The sequence below is a fragment of the Geotrypetes seraphini genome, chromosome 4 (genome assembly GCF_902459505.1).
Source record: "Geotrypetes seraphini chromosome 4, aGeoSer1.1, whole genome shotgun sequence".
Classification (NCBI taxonomy): domain Eukaryota; kingdom Metazoa; phylum Chordata; class Amphibia; order Gymnophiona; family Dermophiidae; genus Geotrypetes; species Geotrypetes seraphini.
This window is the reverse complement of record NC_047087.1, coordinates 86,381,339-86,397,794: the sequence shown is the minus strand read 5'-3', so window position 1 is coordinate 86,397,794 and position 16,456 is coordinate 86,381,339. Positions and strand designations below refer to the sequence as shown.

Here is a 16,456-nt window from a genome sequence, read left to right as displayed (position 1 = left end):
ATTATCTAATCTTTTTGTTTCAAAACCTTTTAAAGATCAAGGTACATCTACATTTTCAGGTGATGCCATGTAGCATACTATCCTGGCAATGTGGAAATGAGAGATCTCATGTCCAAAAGCCTTAGGGAAGTACCTAAAGCCCCATCATCAGGCCCTGTATGTTTCTTGCCAATTCCTATAGTGTGGGGGCCCCATGCTATATCTAAGAAACACAAAGGAATGATGGGCCATTTGGTCTTTATCTGCCAATATGTTTCTATATTCTATATCTGAATTCAAGAGTGTGTAGGACAGACATCTCTTAGGGCAGTGGACTTCACTAATTTTTATGTAGGAGCTACTTTGCATCCAATGAGCTGAAGAAGAGCGATAAAATCTCTTCCCATAAAAGGTTATAATACTGTTGACAATGATATGTCAATAACAACCACCTCTCCAGCCTGTCTTCAAACTGTTTGAGGTTATCCTTTAATTTTTTTTTTATTTATTCAATTTTCTATATCGTTCTCCCAGGAGAGCTCAGAACGGTTTACATGAGATTATTCAGGTACTCAAGCATTTTTCCCTGTCTGTCCTGGTGGGCTCACAATTATCTAATGTACCTGGGGCAATGAGGGGATGAAGTGACTTGCCTAGGGTCACAAGAAGCAGCATGGGTTTGAACCCACAACCCCAGAGTGCTGAGGCTGTAGCTTTAACCACTGCGCCATACTCTCCCCTCAAGGAGGTGACCATGTCCAAATGCATTTGCTTCACCTATTGAGAAATGCCTTGTCCTTCAAGCTTTATGTGGCTCTTCCTCCCATCCGCTTTCCTCTTTTTGTCATGAACTTGGGTAAAGAGGCAGCAAGAAGCAGAAAAAAGCCAGAATGATGAGGGCTGCCTCAGAGGTATCTAAGGGCTGCCACTGGCCCCCGAGCCTTGCACTGAAGAACACTACCTTAGGGAAAGGAGGAGAAAGTGGATGCTGTGTATGGGCAGATTGGATGGGCCATTTAGCCTTTATCTACTGTCATGTTTCTATGATTACAAATATGTTCAGAAAAGAAGCTCTGGCATATTTAAGAGCCATTACTGGTTTCTTGTTACTGCAAGATGCTGAGAATAGTACCCATGTACTACTTTGGACCTGAAAACCCAGTAGTGGTGACTTTTTCCATTGCATTCCTTTTTAGATCTGAAGGCATCCCAGTATCCGATGCAAAATAACCATCTATTCTGTACAGTACCAATTCTATTTAAAATGTTTTATTGGCTTTACCATGACATTAAATGAAGTTGTCAGAGCAACCTATCAACCAAAAGTGAGGCATTTGAGAATGACACATTTTAAATCACTTAAGATGCATGTAATTTGGTCCAATCAATTATCTGTGTAGATTTTCACATAGCTACTAAATATGAAAAAAATTTGGACTCATTTATCAAATTGGATTGGTCACACAAACTGATGTCACTTCACAAATGATAGGCCCAGTTCACCTAACTCATAGTTGGGGATAAAACATGATTTGTGCATCTGACCTAGTGCAGATACTTGCTAATGTGTAAGATTACAAGTGCTTGTTTCTCTTGTTGACTCTTTAATAAAAATGATCTACAAAAAAACAACAACCCAAAACAAAGACTGACCAGTCAAATTATGTTATAGAACAGTCACATATAACTACTAAAATGTGGCATCTTATCAACTTTAACATTTGGAAACAAAAACGACCTTTATCATAAAAGCAATAAAAGCACACCTTGCCATTTACCAACTTTACTACATTAGGACACTTCTTGGGTGTGCCTGTCAATTAACCCACTTAAATCACACTGGATCCAAGGCATACTGACATATAAGCGACTCCCCATGATATATTAGTGTTGTAAGATTACAAGTGAAAAATCATATAAGCATTTACTAGGCAGAATATTCATTAGAACTCCTTGCTCAACAAAGGTAATATTTGAACCTTGAAAAACTCATGTGTTTACCTGCTTATGGCTTGCTCCTCATCGGTTATTCCTGTTTCCCTAAATGCTCTATTGGACTCCTCCAAACTCAGGGCAATTGCTCTTTGAAGATCATCTTTATCATCACCAGTAAGATCAATCACATCTGTAAAGTAAAATCAATTACTAAATATCTTAAAACCCCTCCCCAAAAACCCAGATCAGGTTAAAAAGGCAACTCGGAAACAGATCACAGGCTTGGGTGTCCAACTTTGAGACACGCATACCATTTCTGACTTCCTTTCTGCTCCCAAATTGCCCTGCCCATCAAGCTATGCCTATAATTTTTATGTTGAATAGACCGTAATTAATGTCCCAGAAAAATGCCATCTGAAAGTATTTATAATTGATCAGTTAAATGTTTTCACTAGAACCAGCTAGAAGACCCAGTCAAATTTAAGGAAGTACGGTAAAAGGAGATTAGGTTCTTACATAAGAACATAAGAAACGCCTTCACCGGATCAGACCCTAGGTCCATCTAGTCCGGCAACCCACACACGCGAAGGCCAAGCTAGGTGCTCCCTGATGGAGACCTTGATTACCGGTATCCCTCAATGTGATTTGCAAGAAGGTGTGAATCCAACTTGCGCTTGAATCCTAGAACGGAAATCTCCGTCACAACCTCCTCCGGGAGAGCATTCCAAGCATCCACCACTCACTGTGCGAAACAGAACTTCCTGACATTTTTCTGAGCCTGCTGCCCCTCAGTTTCAGTCCATGACCTCTTGTCCGTGTCACATTTGAGAAAGTGAATAACGATGTTTCTTGGTCTATTTTGTTGAATCCTTTTAATATTTTAAAAGTCTCTATCATATCCCCTCGCAGCCTCCTCTTTTCGAGGGTGAACAGCCTCCTCTTTCCTAGGCGTTCCTTGTAGCTCAAATTTTCCATACCTTTTACTAGTTTTGTGGCTCGCCTCTGCACCCTCTCCAGCAGGGTTATATCTTTCTTTAGGTATGGAGACCAGTGTGTGGTCTGACCATTGCTCTGTAAAGCGGCATTATAACGTCCTTGCTAATGTTTTCTAGTACAGTGTTTCTCAACCTTTTCAAGCCAAGTACCCCCTAAGCCTAACAAATACCAACTGAGAACCTCCGCCAAGCTCCACCCCACCTCCACCCCGACTCCATCCCAGCAGCCTCTAAGAAGGCGAATAGAATGCTAGGTACTATCAAGAAAGGTATTACAACCAGAACGAAAGAAGTTATCCTGCCATTGTATCGGGCAATGGTGCGCCCGCATCTGGAGTACTGCGTCCAATATTGTTCACCGTACCTTAAGAAGGATATGGCGATACTCGAGTGGGTTCAGAAAAGAGCGACACGATTGATAAAAGGTATGGAAAACCTTTCATATGCTGAAAGATTAGAGAAACTGGGGCTCTTTTCCCTGGAGAAGCGGGGACTTAGAAGGGACATGATAGAGACTTACAAGATCATAAAGGGCATGGAGAAAGTGGAGAGGGACAGATTCTTCAAACGTTTGAAAACTACAAGAATGAGAGGGCATTCGGAAAAATTAAGAGGGGACAGATTCAGAACCAATGCTAGGAAGTTCTTCTTCACCCAAAGGGTGGTGGGACACCTGGAATGCGCTTCCAGAGCGTGTGATAGGACAGAGTACGGTTTTGGGGTTCAAGAAGGGATTAAATAATTTCCTGAAGGAAAAGGGGATAGAAGGGTATAGATAGAGGATTACTATACAGGTCCTGGACCTGATGGGCCGCCGCATGAGCGGACTGCTGGGCATGATGGACCTCTGGTCTGACCCAGAAGAGGCACTGCTTATGTTCTTAAACCAGCAGAACCAGGTCTGATTTCTACTGTGGCTCCTTGTGACTTTGGGCAAGACACTTAACCCTCTATTGCCCCAGATATATAACTTGGATTGAAAGTTCACTAATGACAGAGGAAGTACCTCTATGTAATATAAATATGCAAACCACTTCCGCTGCATAACACAAAACTTTGTTTCTAGTAGTACTAAGTCAATTATTATTGAACTCCGAATGGTTGCAAAACATTATGTCCCCTTACTTGTCTGAACTGCACTCGCTCCTCAGCCCCCAGCAGCACTCCCACAATGGATGGCGCAAGCAACAACCCACATGCTGCATGTGGCTGACCCAGAAGCCTTCTCTCAGACGTCAACTCTGATGTCGGAGAGAAGGCTTCTGGGTCAGCCACTTATGAGCAGCGCCTGAATCGTTGTGTGCGCTGCTCACTGCAAGGAGCACTGCCGAAGGCTGAAGACTGAAGGAGCGAGTGCGGCTCCAAGAAGGTTGTTGCGGGAGTGATGGGGCGGGCAGGAACGCGAGATCCCAGGCAGTGGCTGCAGCAATGGCAAATGGATGAGCAGAAATTGTCGTCCAGGCAAGAAGTGGCCCGCGTACCCCCAACAGACAGCCCACGTATGCCTTAGGGTATGCATACCGTGGATTGAGAAACACTGTTCTAGTAGATAGGTGTGTCATTCTGGACAGTAGGGTATTCTCACCATGTTCGCAAGGAATCCAATCCAGATTTTCAACTCCTCCTCCTTCTTCAAAAGGCTCTGCTGCTCCCTTCAGTTTGTACCAAAGCAGGCGATAGCCCTATATAGGAACACATAAAAGAAGGGGTATGGGAAGATTCCCCGAATCTACAAATCTGTTCTGCTCTGAAAGTATAACAAACATGTTAAACATTGAAATATTGAAATAACCATATCAATCAAAAACATTTATGGAGCTCAAACATATCCCCAATGTGTTATAGCAAAAGATTATTCTTCATACCCTTAAGGTCTGATTGATATCAAAATCTCAGTTTTGACTCAAACTTTCTGAATGAGACAGTAGGCAGGCAGAGAAAATACTGACAATGTGGAGTTTCAGAATGATAACCTATCTACTAGAAAAGATATTAACAAGGCAAGAACCTAATCTCTTTTCTAGTACAATATGTGTATCATTTTGCACAGTAGGAACGTACAAAAGCTGTCCCAGAAATCTAGGATGAGATCTTTGCACCTGCTGATAACATTGAGGACCCAAAGATGATGTCCTCCCATGTTGACACATCCACTCTATAGAACTTGGAGAACGTATGCAAAGTGAACAAGGTCGTTGTCCTACAAATTTCTCCGGGTGAAAGCCGGAATTTCTCCGGCCCAAGCTTCCTCCCATGAAGAAACCACACACCTTCTGGAATGTGTTTTCAAAGAGACCAGCGATTGCCTGCCACAGGCGATATATGCCGAGAGATGTATCCATCTTGAAATGGTAACCTTAGACATCAGTCTACCATGTCTAGCCAGACTGGTGAGCACAAACAAATGATCTAACAGTTGGAACTCATTGGTGACCTCTAAATAACGTATAAGGACTCTCCCCACATCCAGCTTTTTTCAGAATCCTGTCCTTTTTATTTGACCCTGTGATTTGGAAAGTTGGTAATCTTACTTCTTGATAGACATGAAATGCCAAAACAACCTTTCGGCAAAAAGAACGGGATCGTGCACAAGGAAACTCCTGCCTCAGTAATATTGAGGAAGGGCTCTGTGCATGATAGGCCCTGCAGTTCCAAGACTCATATTACTGACTTAATGACCATGAGGAATCAGTTCTGAAAGTAAGATCCAACAAGAACTCCTCTTGAATAGGCAATACGGAACCTGATGAGGCCATGCAAAACCATATTAAGGTTCCATGACGGAAACAGCTGTTTTACCAATGGTCTAAGACTTAGTGCCCCCTTTAGGAATCTGGCTATACCTGGATAAGAAGACAAGGGAGCTTTGCGTCCACGGGCTCTGAAGCATGAGAGGCCCGCCACTTAGACCCTGAATGATGCCACTGCGAGGCCTTTGGCAACATCTGCTTGGAGGAAAACTAGCACCACCGCATTGGATCATTAAACAACCCCACTTTCTCTTTCATACACCAGTGTCTCTCCCTTGCCTTAGTATAAGCAGAGACCATTGCAAGGTTCTTGGCTCTGAGGAGAGTAGCAATGACTACCTCTGAGTATCCTTTGTGCTCTATTGCTGCGCGCTCGAGAGCCATGCCAAAGTGATCCGGATCTTCTATGACCATTGAGCCCTGAGATAGAAGATCAGGCTGTACCTGCAGTCTGAGACCCTAGACCCTCTGAAGACACATGATGTCAGTGTACCATGGCCTGCATGGCTATTCCAGAGCTACAAGGACCACTCTTCTTGGGTGGTTTGCTATTCCATGAAGTATTCGCCCTATCATGGATCATGTAGGAAACATGTACAAGAGCTTGTTCTCTGGTCAGGCAGGACTATGGTGTCCAAACCTTCACTTCCAGGCTTAGCTCTTCGACTGAAGAATCGGGCTGCCTTCTTGATCCTTGCTGTAGCCATCAGATCATAAGTTGGCTAACCCCATCTAAGAACGATGGACTGAAATGCTGCTGTACATAATATCCATTCTCCTTGGTCTAAGGTCTGCCTGCTGAGGTAATTGGCCTGGACACCGTCCACTCCTGCTACATATGCATAGAGATCACCTGTAGGTGTAGCTTGCTAATATGTGGGTTTCCAGGCTCAGTTGCGCATTCTTGGTGCCTCCTTGGCGATGACATATGCTACTGCTGTAGCACTGTCTGAGAAGACACAGACCGCCTGACCTTCCAGACTCTTCAGCTTTTTTAATGCCAATCGAATGGCCTGAAGCTCCAGTCTATTGATGGACCATTTTCTCAGGGATTGGAATGGAACCAGTTGGCTCTTTTGAGAATTCACTATCCAGTCCAGACTCTGCAAGACCCAGATCACTTGAGTCACTTCTTGTTCCCCTTCTGATAACAATGGAGCTCTGATCAGCCAATCATCCAGATATAGATGCACTTGCAATCCTGCCCTGCAGAGATGCGCTGCTACCACAACCATCACCTTGGTGAACCCACAGGATGCTGTTGCCAACCAAAAGGGAAGCACAGAGAACTGATGATGTCTCTCCAGCACATGGAATCTCTTGTGTTGCAGAAATATGGGAATGTTCAGATAGGCTTCAGTCAAGGCTAGGGAAGCTCAAAATTCCCCCGGAGCCACTGCTGTGATGACTGACAGCAGTTTCCATGTGAAAATGTGGAACCTTCAGAGAACTGAGTCAGCCATTCAGAAGTGGCATGCACCCACACAGCAGCGCGCTTGTGCGCCACTGGCCTCGAAGTGTTGGTAATCAGCAGACAGCCACCCTGCGACACACCGGCGACCAGCACAATTAGGGGGTGTCGCGGGCCCAAGCATTAGTGCGCTTGTGCACCGAGGGCCCCAACAAGCAGCAGGCAGCCGTCCACCGACCTCCAAAATTTAAACGTACCACCGGGAAGGGGGGGTGGTATATTTGCTTCATAAGACGCACCCTTATTTCCGCCTACTTTTTTTGGGGAAAAAAGTGCGTCTTATGGAATGAAAAATACAGTAGATATAATATTATGTATGTTGCATTGTGTTATATATGTATAAGATGTATGTTTATGAAAATGCTAATAAAAATTTATATATAAAAAAAGAAGTGTGCATAGAGACCACCACATGTACTTTTACAGAGGTAGGGGCTTGGAAGTATGATTAGGTCATGCAACGGAAAAAGTGAATAGATCAGATTTTTTAAAACATTGATACAATTATATTTACTCGATTAATTTCTTTCATTGAGTCTAAGGGAAAACAGGAAGTTGCATTAGAAGGTAGAGCTACCACAGTGGGAGGAGGTGAGGAAGAAACAGTGGAGGAGGAAAAGGAGAGATAAGTAGACCCAAGGGAGGGGAGACTGTTGGAGAAAAAGGAGAGAGATGTCAAACCAAGGGGATAAAGGAAGAACATACAACGGAGGGAGGGAAGAGAGGTACATTGGTATAGGGGAGGAAGAGTGGGGAGAAGATAGACCCAAGGAGATATAAAGAAATAGAGGGGAAATGATGAGCATGGAAGGGAACATAGAGGCAGGAACACAAAGGGGAGATGCTGTATAAGGGTGGAATATGGACACAGAAGGAAGTTTCTAGACATGGGGGAGACTAGGAATACAGAAGGGGGATGTTGGAATTTGGAGGTGTAGGGACTCAGAGTGTGATACTAGACACAGGGGGAGGGGATAGGGACAGAGTGGTGATGATGAATGCACTGAGATGGACATAGGGAACACAGAGAAGGAAGATGGATGGTGAACATGAAGAAAGAAGAAATTGGCAAATAGGTAGAAACAAGAGCCTGGGATAAACATTATTTGAGAAATAAAATGACCAGACAACAGAAGATAGAAAAAATAATTTTATTTTGTATTTTGTGATAAGTGTATGTCATTGTATGTACTGTCATAGCTGGTGATAAACATGGCTGGAGCCCAGGGCAGAAATTTGGGAGTGGAATCCAAAATCCACTATCAGGCCATGCCTTCTTCAGCTTTTAGCAGGCAAAGGGCTCTTTCTGGTCAGAGGGCAGTTGCCCTAGTTGCACTCCCCTATACTATCCCTGGCAAGTGTAATTTTTATATTTTGCACAGTATAGGAGGAAATGCATCTCTATTTCTTTGGTGTTGTACTACATGCAAGGTGTGGCTTCTTGAGATTTTGGTTTAATTTATATCTATCATTTCTGGTCAGCTATTATACATTTGGCATTTGTGTTCTGTGTGTGGCATAGACGTATTCTGTTAGCATAAACTTTCTATGTAGCATTCTATAGTTTTGCTTGTTCAGTTTTCCCGATAGTGAAGGGGAGACAAAGGTTTTGTTGATCCTTGTTTTATATTGTTTGCGATACAAAATATTGTTTCTTTTATACTTTAATAAAATGATTCATAACTGTTCAAGGCATGTGGGGATGGGATCAAACTGAGCTCATGGGTACAGAGACAAACTTTGTCCTCATGTCATTCTCTAGGAACATTTGCACATCTTTTTATATTAGTTAAATAAAGATCCCACAACTAAGACTGCTTGGCAAGCAATTAGAAAGGTACAATATGAAACCACCATACTTTCCAATCAATGGTTACCACCAATGTTAGAGCCCTTTGTTGGAATTTCTGAAAGCTCACAATGGAAAAGCATAGCCCACAATATTCCACACTCAGGCAAAGTTGCATTGTCAGGAGTTCTGGCAAACAGTTCACTATTCTCCATCCTTGCTAGTTTTACTAAAGCCAGCCCTGGACACACACTCAGACTGCTAAGTTTAAAGGATTACCACAATGGATATGCATACAAAAGATTTGCATACACTGAAGATACAGCATATTTTTCCAAGTCCATCTTAGTAATGGCTTAAGGACTTTTCTTGCAGGACTAGTCCAAACTTTTTTTTTTTTAACTCTGGCAACAAATTCCAGAGTTTAATTACATGCTGAGCAAAGAAATATTTGTTTCCGATTTGTTTTACATTTGCTATTTAGTAGCTTCATTGCATGTCCCCCCAAGGTGCACAGGTTGGAAAACACTGAACTATGCAAAGGGGTGAAAAGCACTGCAATCTTAAGAACCATTTTTAAGTAAATCAGCCTTGTCATCTCTCTGCCAACATGCTTTAAATCTGGCATATGCTGTATCAAGTGAGGAATGTCTTCTGAAGTTACAAATAGTTGCTGGCTGGTAAGTAAGAAGGTATGACAGCAGTAAGATATCATGAAGTAATTACATAACTCTCAAAACAGTTTTACTCAGTCAGTTATCAAGCTAAACAAGTGTCCCAAAACAGCAGGTAGCATCGTATGCTTTATTTAATGATGTTGATTCTTGCATTATTTAAGATAAAACACATAACATGAATGGTTTTATATTGATTTCCAGTTGTACTGGCCGAATTTGGCCACAGAAATTGGCATGCAGCTCTCTGGATCCAATATCACCAGCATCTGTCACAGTAAGGAGATAAACACTGTGTCAGAAGTCTCTGAAATGACTTGGCAATGTATCTAGGTGCCTCATTTACTGGCATGGGAGGGCCGATGGAAATTTTGGGGGATCAGAAAACAATCCAACAATCTATCATGGCACTCAAAATAAGCAACCATGCCAGGGACAAGCTGCAGGCTGCTCTTTCACAAACAAGAGATCATGTGATGAGTGATAAGATCACTGATGTCAAATGAGCCATTTCTTAGACCGAGACCTAGCATGATTTTAGGCTGACAGTCATATCATGAAGTATCTCAATTCATGTTCTTCTCTTAGCCAACGGTACATGCCCTTTAGAGTGAATACTACAAAAGCAGAAAGGATCCCTAATTGCAAAATGGTGAGGGAAAAATCAAATATTAACAGAGACCTGACTTTGGGCCAGGAATGAAGCTGGCAGACCAAATGGACCTTACAATCCTCATCACAATCTGTTTTTCTAGAAACAGATTCTTCTGTACTATAGTAATGGGGGCAATGAAAAGCTGTTTCTAAGGTGAACAGGATTGACATGAGATGGTGAAAAAAATCACAATGAAGACTGCCACTTTTTCCACAGAAATGCCAGATCGATGGGAGGAAGTGATGTCACCAGAGAAGATGGCTGCCTAGATTCGAGGCTCCGTCTTCAGCCACCAGCTTTCCCAAAGAAATCTGCAGTTGCAGCCTTGCTGAGCTCACTTTTTTGGGTGCCTGCTGCTGGGTATTGGTTGGGAAGCATAGTCACCAAGAAAAATCCTGACTCGGAAAAGTCCTTGCAACGAATGGGGAATCACACGATGACCCGCCAACCACATGGCAAGGGAGCGCCAGCAGGACCTGCTTCTTCCCCAGTGTTGGACCAGATAGACTGTGAATCGAGCACACAGTCTGATGCTGCAGGTGGTCAGCCTGATTCCTTTACCAGAGCTGATATGCACGAATGAGTATCGGAGATTAAAATGGAAATAGCAGCAATGGCCTCCCAGGTGCAGGATGGTTCAGGAGTTGAAGTAGGACCTGCAGGATATGAGCATCCGAATCGATGTGGTGGAGACTTGCGTCGATTCTTGCAAAGATACGGTGGCGGGGGCCCAGTACGCATTGAGGATGTGTGGGATGAACTTTCTGATTTGGTGAAGGTGGAAGATTTGGAAAATAGAACCTATAGGAACAACTTTCGCATTCGTGGAGTGCCTGATACCATGTTTATGAAGATACTAAGATGGTTACTGGATTGGTGAGATTACTATTGGAGAATGAAACTCTCGAGTTGGGTATTGAGAGAGCACACTTGAGAGATGGGCAGAAAATTGGCAGATGAGTTTTAATGTGGAAAAATGCAGTGATGCACCTGGGCAGAAAAAACAAGGAGCACGAGTATAAACTGTTAGGTATAACATTGGGGAAGAGCGAACAAGAAAAAGATTTAGGGCAGGGGTGTCCAATGTCGGTCCTCGAGAGCCGCAATCCAGTCGGGTTTTCAGGATTTCCCCAATGAATATGCATGAGATCTATGTGCATGCACTGCTTTCATTGCATATTCATTGGGGAAATCCTGAAAACCCGACTGGATTGCGGCCCTCGAGGACCGACATTGGACACCCCTGACTTAGGGGTACTGATAGACAGGACCCTAAAGCCGTCGGCTCAATGCGCAGCGGCGGCAAAGAAAGCTAACAGGATGTTAGGCATGATAAAGAAGGGAATCACGAATAGATCAAGGGAGGTCATAATGCCGCTTTATAGAGCAATGGTCAGACCACACTTGGAATACTGTGTCCAACACTGGTCTCCATACCTGAAGAAGGATATAACACTGCTGGAGAAGGTGCAGAGGCGAGTGACGAAGCTAGTAGAAAGTATGGAGAATTTGAGCTACAAGGATCGCCTCAGAAAACTGGGATTATTCACCCTTGAGAAGAGAAGACTGAGAGGGGATCTGATAGAGACTTTTAAATTGCTAAAAGGAATCGACAAAATAGAGCAAGCTCACTCACCAGCAGGGGGAAAGGATGGAGAGCAAGAAATAGCTTTATTCACATTGGCGAATGTGACCCAGACTCGGACCAGAGGTCATGGCCTGAAGCTGAGAGGGGACACGGCCAGGACAAATGTCAGAAAGTTCTGCTTCACACAGCGAGTGGTGAACGCCTGGAACTCTCTCCTGAAAGAGATGGTGGAGGAAACTACCATTCTAGGATTTAAGGGAAAATTGGACGCACATCTTCTTGCAGGACACATTGAGGGATACGAGTGACTAATGTATGCACCAGGGTACGCCTGGCTGAGCCTCCGCGTGTGCGGATCACCGGACTGGATGGACCCCAGGTCTGATCCGGTGTAGGCATTTCTTATGTTCTTAGGTCTTTAGGGCCCCGCAATGCTGATCGCCCCCGGGATACTACTGTCTGCCTGCAAAGCTTCTGCCTAAAGTACCACCTTCTACAATGTATTAGGGACCTGGGCAGTTACCTGGAAGGGATGCCGCTTGGAATTATACCAAAATCTAGCTTCCAGCACCCTTCGCTTCAGGAGGTGACCCGAGCTCTTACTAAAGCCAACCTCCGCTACCACTGGACTTTTCCTTTGGTTTGCTGGTCACTATCAACGGTGTCCATCAGAGGGTTCCCTCCCTGACTGAGGCCAAGAATCTACTGCATTAAATGCAAAGAGGAGCCGGGACCATGGGGAGGAGCCCCTAATGTTCAGCAGTGTTTGGCGGGATTCCGGTGGCAGTGGACTGGATTGGGAGCTGCTGGTGACCAGCAGACCAGTTGATCTCCAGTAGACTTGCAGTGACTGGGTGGTTCGCCTTTAACTGACTCACTGTTTTGCATTTTTTGGACAACTATTTGCCCTTCCCTTGATGTGACAACAAGATGGGCATTGTTGCTGTGTGGTTGCAAGGTGGAGTATGATTGTGTATTTTATTATTTTTGGTTTGATACTGGGGATGAGTAAGGGTGGGCTTGGTATGGGAAAATGATTGATGGTTGTGTGAGAGCATACTCACTGCATCGCTAGGTTGGAGCGCAGTGCCCATTACCTCCTTTAGTTTTAGGTGGTTGTAGCTGTGCTTGACTGGTTGTTGGCTGGGGGTTTGTGTGCTTGACAAGGGTATGGGAATGGATTGAGAGGGGTACATCTATTGCGGATTTGGCTACTGGGGGCATATATTTCCTTCTATATGTTGGTGAGAGGTCATTTGGATCCCACAGAGATGTTTTGGGAGGGGGGGGTGGAGGGGAGGGATTGGGTTGGGGGGTTGTCGAAGAAGATTGAAGTTTTGGCAGGATGGCTGATAGGTTGAAATTTGTTCCCTATAATATTAGAGGGTTTAACTTACCCTATAAACGTATAGCTTTGTTTAGGGAACTGACCAGAAATCATGCAGATTTTTGTTTTCTCCAACAGACTCATTTTACTAGGCCTGATAAGCATTTATTCTGAGATCACCAGTTCCCGGGAGCTTGGTGGGCACCCAAGGCAGGGGTTTCTAAGAAATGCAGGGTGGATGTTCTCTTTGCTAAACATCTTGCCATTGAGGTCCACGAGTAGTGCGGGACCTGCAGGACAGATATCTCATTTTGGTAGTGACCTTTTATAATTAGAAATTGACTTTAGTCAATATTATGTCCCTAATGAATATCAAGGGGAGTATTTTAGGGCTTTGCTACCTAGGAAATTACAAGTTAAAGAGGGCTCCTTAATCATAGGAGGAGATTTTAATCTCACTTACTCCCCATCTCTGGATAACTCTGGGGGTGAAGTTCCTTATGGCCATAAAGAGAGAACAGCCTTGCGGGACCTTATGAGATCATTTGGGAGTGGTTGATACTTGAGAGATGGTTACATCCCCAGGTTAAGGACTTTACCCATTATTCCTCAGTGCATTACTCATACTCCAGGATAGATTACTTCTTGGTAGATAATGATCTGCTATCTTGTGTTTTTAGGGTGGGGATTGACCAGATTTCTTGGTCCAATCATGCCCCTGTTTGGTTCTCATTGACTGGGTCTGAAGTATTGGCAGCTGAATGACAGTCTTTTGGAAAATACAAAGTTAGTAGAGAAGTTGCAAGCTGTTATTGGAGACTATATTGATTTGAATGTGGGAGGGGAGGCATCCCCAGGCATGGTCTGGGAAGACTTGAAAACAGTAGTTTGTGGACAACTTCTCTTGAGCATCGTTTAAAAACAAACGGAGTATTGTGCTCTGTGCTTTGTACAGAATCATTTCCAAATTAGAGGGGACTCATAAGCATTGCTCTTGGGATAGAGATGTGGGGCGGCTCTTGCAGGAGGCTCGCTGGGAACTTCAGGTGTATGAGTCTGATTAGGTTCAACTTTTGAAGCAGAGGTTCTTTGACTTTAATAACAAGGCTAGCTGGTTGCTTGCACATTGGTTGAAGGTTCAGAATAATATTTTCGCACTTCAAACCTGAGATTGTACGTTAATTCGTTCTGAGAATGCAAAGTTTACAGGTATTTTACTTGTGGACTTTGCTTGCACTGGTTCTGAAATGGAAAGCACAAACCTTCCTTTTGAAAACTGGTCCTGGGAAAATGGTTGCAGAGTTTTGTATCTGCTTTTAGTGCAGGCAATATTTTTCCTATGAAAACCACATACTTTTCACCCATGCAGACCAGTCCACACAAGTGGAAATGTCCCACCCTTCCGATAAGAGAATGACACAGGGACAAATTTTCTTCATCCTCGTGGGATCTCTCTAAACCCGTCCCCACGAACTCTGTCTCCATACCATTCCTGCAAGCTCTGCCCTCATCTGCACAAGCCTCAAACACTTCAAAATCATACGTATTTAAGGCTTATGTGCTTAAGGCAGAGCTTGCAGGATAGGGACAGAACTTGTGGGGATGGGACGGGGATATTGAGATCCCACGATTAAGACAAAAATTGACAACTGACTTCCCACTACAGGCTGGTGCAGAATCTACATTTTCATTGTAGAAACCATAAAAACCTGGCAGGTGGTGTCTGTGTCCTGAGGACTTGACTGAGAATTTCTGCACTAGACTAATTTGACTCTTAGAATGATGAAAGAACCACTATAAACAGGGTCGACAGGGTCTCATTCCCATAAACTTACTGTTACGGCATTTGACATCTATTTCCAATCCATCTGTCAATCTGGAAGATGCTGCAGCATTCTTTTATAGGAAATCTGAATCTGAAGAAACCTCAAATATGTTTCATGATTCATATGCTATGCCCGGCTGCCACAACAGCACACCATTTCCGTTTACAAGTCTCGCAGTATGATAGAAGGAAATTTACTCTGGGGGAGGTAGTAAGCAATCTCAGCAGTGAGAAAATATTGATTTCACTAGCTTCAAGAAGGCAACCAAAGAAATACCTTTTGAATGCTTAAAAATAAAAAATATATACTGAAACAGAAATCATTTAGAGCTTCACAGAAAATTCTAGAACTTATTTAAACTTTCTACGCTGAGAAAAACCTACTTGCATCTGCTTGGCTGCCCACGCTGATGTATCGATCATTGCCTGGAAGTGCCGTTTGGTAGTATGTAGCTTCTTCCTGTTGAGGAAGTTTCGCCTTCTTCGCAGTAAGGAGAGCCACCGCTAATTCAGCGTTCCCATTGCTGTCCTTCAAATCCCAATAACAAAGCACTGGTTACTCTTTTTGTTTCTAAAGAAAATAAATATGCCTAATTACAGGTGCCATACAAACCATTTTACACACATACTGGGGACAGAGTGTAGCGCAGTGGTTAAAGCTACAGCCTCAGCAACCTGAGGTTGTGGTTTCAAACCCACGCTTCTCCTTGTGACCCTGGGCAAGTCATTTAATCCCCCTATTGCCCCAGGTACATTAGACAGATTGTGAACCTGCCTGGACAGGGAAACATGCTTGAGTACCTAAATAAATTCACGTAAACTGTTCTGAGCTCCCTTGAGAGAACGGTATAGAAAATTGAATAAATAAATAAATAAATAAGGCTTTAAAGAGCAATTCAGAAAATGATAAAGCAGAAAGACCACAAGTATAAGACCCCAGCCTTTATTACCCTCCCCAACTAGTTTGAAACAAACAAGAGGCTTAGAGCTTTTAGGTGCAGTTCACAGTTCAACATAAGGCCTCTGATTAAATAGGCTGGGGCCTTCCTACCAATTATAGTTCAGTAAGCAGATTCATTGCTGTTTATTGCCTCAACTTGGGTGTTTTTTTTAAAGCTTGGAGTCACTAATGTCCATGGCACGAGGCTCAAAATTAAACAAATTCAAGGAGACTGTCTTTTGTGTGTAGTGCTGCAAATGTCTAATAGCATTATAAAAATGATAAACATAAGTAATTGCAGCAGTAGATATAACATCAGAAGACATAACTTCAGAAAATACTTCTTGGAAAAGCATAGAAGATGCATGGAGCAGCAACTCAGAAGAAGTGATGGAGTTATAAAACAAACACCGAAGACACTTAACTGTGAAGGCATGAAGGGAAAACCAGGGACCAAATTGTGTCTATATCACTGGAAAATGGAAGCACACTGGGCAAACCAGAAGTAGTTTATGATCCTAAGCAGCA

The 16,456-nt window shown here is 43.4% G+C and overlaps 1 protein-coding gene across 7 annotated transcripts in view; it reads right to left on the bottom strand.

The window, feature by feature from the left end:
• USP25 (ubiquitin specific peptidase 25) overlaps positions 1-16,456 on the bottom strand; it is a 261,665-nt gene that overhangs the window by 137,269 nt on the left and 107,940 nt on the right. For all 7 annotated transcript variants that reach the window (XM_033941903.1, XM_033941895.1, XM_033941897.1 and 4 more), the window contains exons 3-4: positions 15,373-15,517; positions 1,981-2,104 (exon numbers count right to left, since the gene is read on the bottom strand). Coding sequence is in view for 6 of the 7 variants with exons in the window: in XM_033941895.1 (XP_033797786.1) it covers positions 1,981-2,104; positions 15,373-15,517 (269 nt within the window). In the remaining variant the exon portion in view is untranslated. The remainder of the gene's footprint in view (positions 1-1,980; positions 2,105-15,372; positions 15,518-16,456) is intronic.